This window comes from Plectropomus leopardus, unplaced genomic scaffold, assembly GCF_008729295.1.
Source record: "Plectropomus leopardus isolate mb unplaced genomic scaffold, YSFRI_Pleo_2.0 unplaced_scaffold20590, whole genome shotgun sequence".
NCBI classification, from domain to species: Eukaryota; Metazoa; Chordata; class Actinopteri; order Perciformes; family Serranidae; genus Plectropomus; species Plectropomus leopardus.
In genome coordinates, this window is record NW_024622262.1 from 1 (window position 1) to 3063 (window position 3063).

At 43.4% G+C, this 3063-nt stretch overlaps 1 protein-coding gene across 1 annotated transcript; it reads left to right on the top strand.

Annotated features, from left to right (window-relative positions):
- Positions 1-10: 10 nt before the first annotated feature.
- Positions 11-1215, top strand: LOC121965565 (conserved oligomeric Golgi complex subunit 5-like). The gene is made up of 2 exons (XM_042515704.1): positions 11-390; positions 528-1215. The coding sequence occupies exons 1-2, from the start codon at positions 245-247 to the stop codon at positions 652-654; spliced, it is 273 nt and encodes a 90-aa protein (XP_042371638.1). The 5' UTR covers positions 11-244; the 3' UTR covers positions 655-1215.
- Positions 1216-3063: the final 1848 nt, after the last annotated feature.

Below are 3063 nucleotides of genomic sequence, written 5' to 3' on the forward strand. Positions count from 1 at the left end.
GTAACTGAAATATCTCAACTGTTGGAGCTGGATTACCTTTGGATTTTATGCAGAGGTTCATGTCCCCTACAGGATAAATCCTAATGATTCACTGTGATCCCCAGACTTACTTACTTGTGACAATCCTCATGAACGTAATTGTCTGTCTGCCCCATCCTGACCCTGACCATCACAACTAAACACCTCACCACACCCTGAAGCTGAAGACTAAGTCTGACCTGGCCGTGGTGATGTCACGGTGCAGATGTGTCTTCCCCCTGACAGTGCTTTGCAGTGTGTGTCACTATTAACCCTGCATTCTCCCCCACAGAGAGCAGAGTGGTCCATTGCGCGCTACTCCCAGTGGCTGGATGATCATCCCTCTGAGAGAGACAGGCTCACTCTCATCAGGTAACCGCTTTCATTTGGTTCCAACTCTTCTAGTGTTGGTGGAAACACACACATCAAGTAATCATATTACAATAAATAAACACTAAATGAACAGTGTTCCTAAATGATCAGACACTTTTTCTCTGCTCTCCTCTCAGGGGCGCTCTGGAGGCCTACGTGCAGTCAGTGAGGGCTCGTCAGGGGAAGGAGTTCACGCCCATCTATCCAATCATGCTCCAGCTGTTACAGAGAGCCACCAGCAGCTCACAGGATGTCCGAGCGTGACGGGGCCGACACAGCTGTAGATTTAACGGTACCTGAGCAGAGCGCAGTGCAGCATGTGGTGAGTTGGAGAGGATGTGAAGTCAGAGGAAGCTGCTCGTCTTTATTATTCCACACTACAGCTGCTGTATCCAGCTAAGTGATTCTTCTTATTCATACATTTCTGACTAAATCAAGGGACTGTTGTGGAGGGACTCATGGATGTTTGATTTTGAATGTTGGTTTTACTTCTAATTCCAGCACTGACTCTAGCAAGCTGAAGATCATAAAGCGTGTCAGTTTAATAGAACCAAACTGTACTTCCAGAATTCTGTGAAACTATGCAGCTGTAATATCTGTAAAGGTTCCTGTCAGTGACATAGACGGTGTGATCTCCACTGGTTCTATGAAGGCTTAGTGATCATTACAGGGAATCCTACAGTCTAGGAATCCTTTTCCACAATATTTCAACTGAAGAAAAGAAAATGTTGTAAATGATTGAATGAATGATGAAACTGTAAATGGCTCATGTGATGGTGTAGCAGTAGAAGACTCCTGAGAATAAATGAGTAAATGTTTACAAGACTTTAATTTGTTCAGCACTTCATTCATTCAAAGCAGAGGTCTGAATCATACACACACACACACAAACACATATTATGACATGAGCAGTTTACACAGGTGTGTTCTTCAGATAGGCCATTTCCACTGGTTGGGAGGGGGCTCGTCTATCAGGGGCTCCCAAGGTTTCCACTCAGACATCTTCCTGGAGAGGGACAGCTCACACTCGGCCTGCACACAGGACGGACACACACACACACACACGTGTATACACACGCTGATAAATTTGAACCCTTACACCAGAACTACACTTGCTCTTAGCTACGCATGCACATGATGGCTGACACGGCTCACCTGCATTGGTTTGGCGCTTCAGCTGTTTGTGTCCTCAAAAATAAGCGCAATGCAGTCACACGTGTATATATAGTATAGATGTATATATACTAGGACATATATATATGTGTGTGTGTCCAAGTATAGTATGTTGTTCAAAAATGCATTAAAATGTCATAATAGTGTTTGTCTTCCACAAATGCATAAAAAAGTCACAGTATACTATATCTTACAAAAATGCATAAAAATGTCATATAGTATGTCGTCCTAAAATGAAGTCAAACTGTATAATATAGTATGTTGTTCAGAAGTGCATAAAAATATCATATAATAGTTCATCGTCCAAAAATGCATTTGAGCACTTGTTGGTTCATTGAGTCTTGATTGTGAAGTCTCTAAGCAGCAGTGATGAAAAAAGGGTCAGTGACATACCTGGAAAATAACCTCTTCAATCTGCCCGCAGTTGATCTTCTGCTCCAGCTTCTCTACATCCGGCTCCTGTTGGGGGGGAGACACACAGACACACACACACACACACACATAGACGCACACACACACACAGACGCACACACAGACGCACACACACAGATCAGAACTCACAAAGCTTTTTTACTTTAACCAGGCAGATCACCATGGTAACCTACAGTACACAGTTAACCTGCTTCACAGCAGATCCCTTTCAGGGTCCAGCATTTCACAAGCCCAGTTCAGATCAAATCTTGAAAATGGGTTCTTAAAAAGGGAAAAAGGAGTCTAGAGTGGGATCAGATCATAGTCTTTGTTTCGATCTGGAACAAAATGTTAAAAAACTTTAAAATTGGTCAAATACTTACACATTTATTGATAGTTTGCTCTTGATTTGTGAACTGTTACTGTGGTAGAGTAAACAATAGGGTGCCTATCAAGACTTTGAGCAACAGTAAAGTGAAAAAAAGATTTTGTCCCCATAAAGTCATCCACCTGTCAATGCCAAACACCATTTCAAAGGTAAAATCTCCAATCTCTGTGTCATTTTTGGCAGCACCTGTGGTGAGAAGTGGTCATTACACAGTGTTAGTCGGCTGCATTATGATGTGTCAGCTCTGAGTGGAAGTACAGTGGCAGTGTTAAACATGGGATGTTAACACTGCAACTGTTTCCATCTCCTTTTTGAGTTGACTTGTGTGATTCTACTGTATCTGTTTTGGCAGCAGTATAAGCTCTTTTCCCTGCAGGTTTCACTGTGTAATGTCCTTTCCTGGTTCTCATGCTACTGTGTGACTCATGAACATGTTCACCAGAGGATGGCTCTAACATACAGAGCTGTACAGATGTCACTTGTTTCATGTGACAGGATTACTGCTGCATTACCGCAGTGATACTGGAAGAGGGCCCCCCCAAGGGACTGAAGCTGTTCTGGTTCTAATCTCAGCTCTCTCGCCTGTGACAGCTGATGGAGAGTTACACCTTTGAACGGTGCTGACCTGCTGATGGGGAGTTACACCTTTAAACGGTGCTGACCTGCTGATGGAGAGTTACACCTTTGGGCAGTGCTGACCT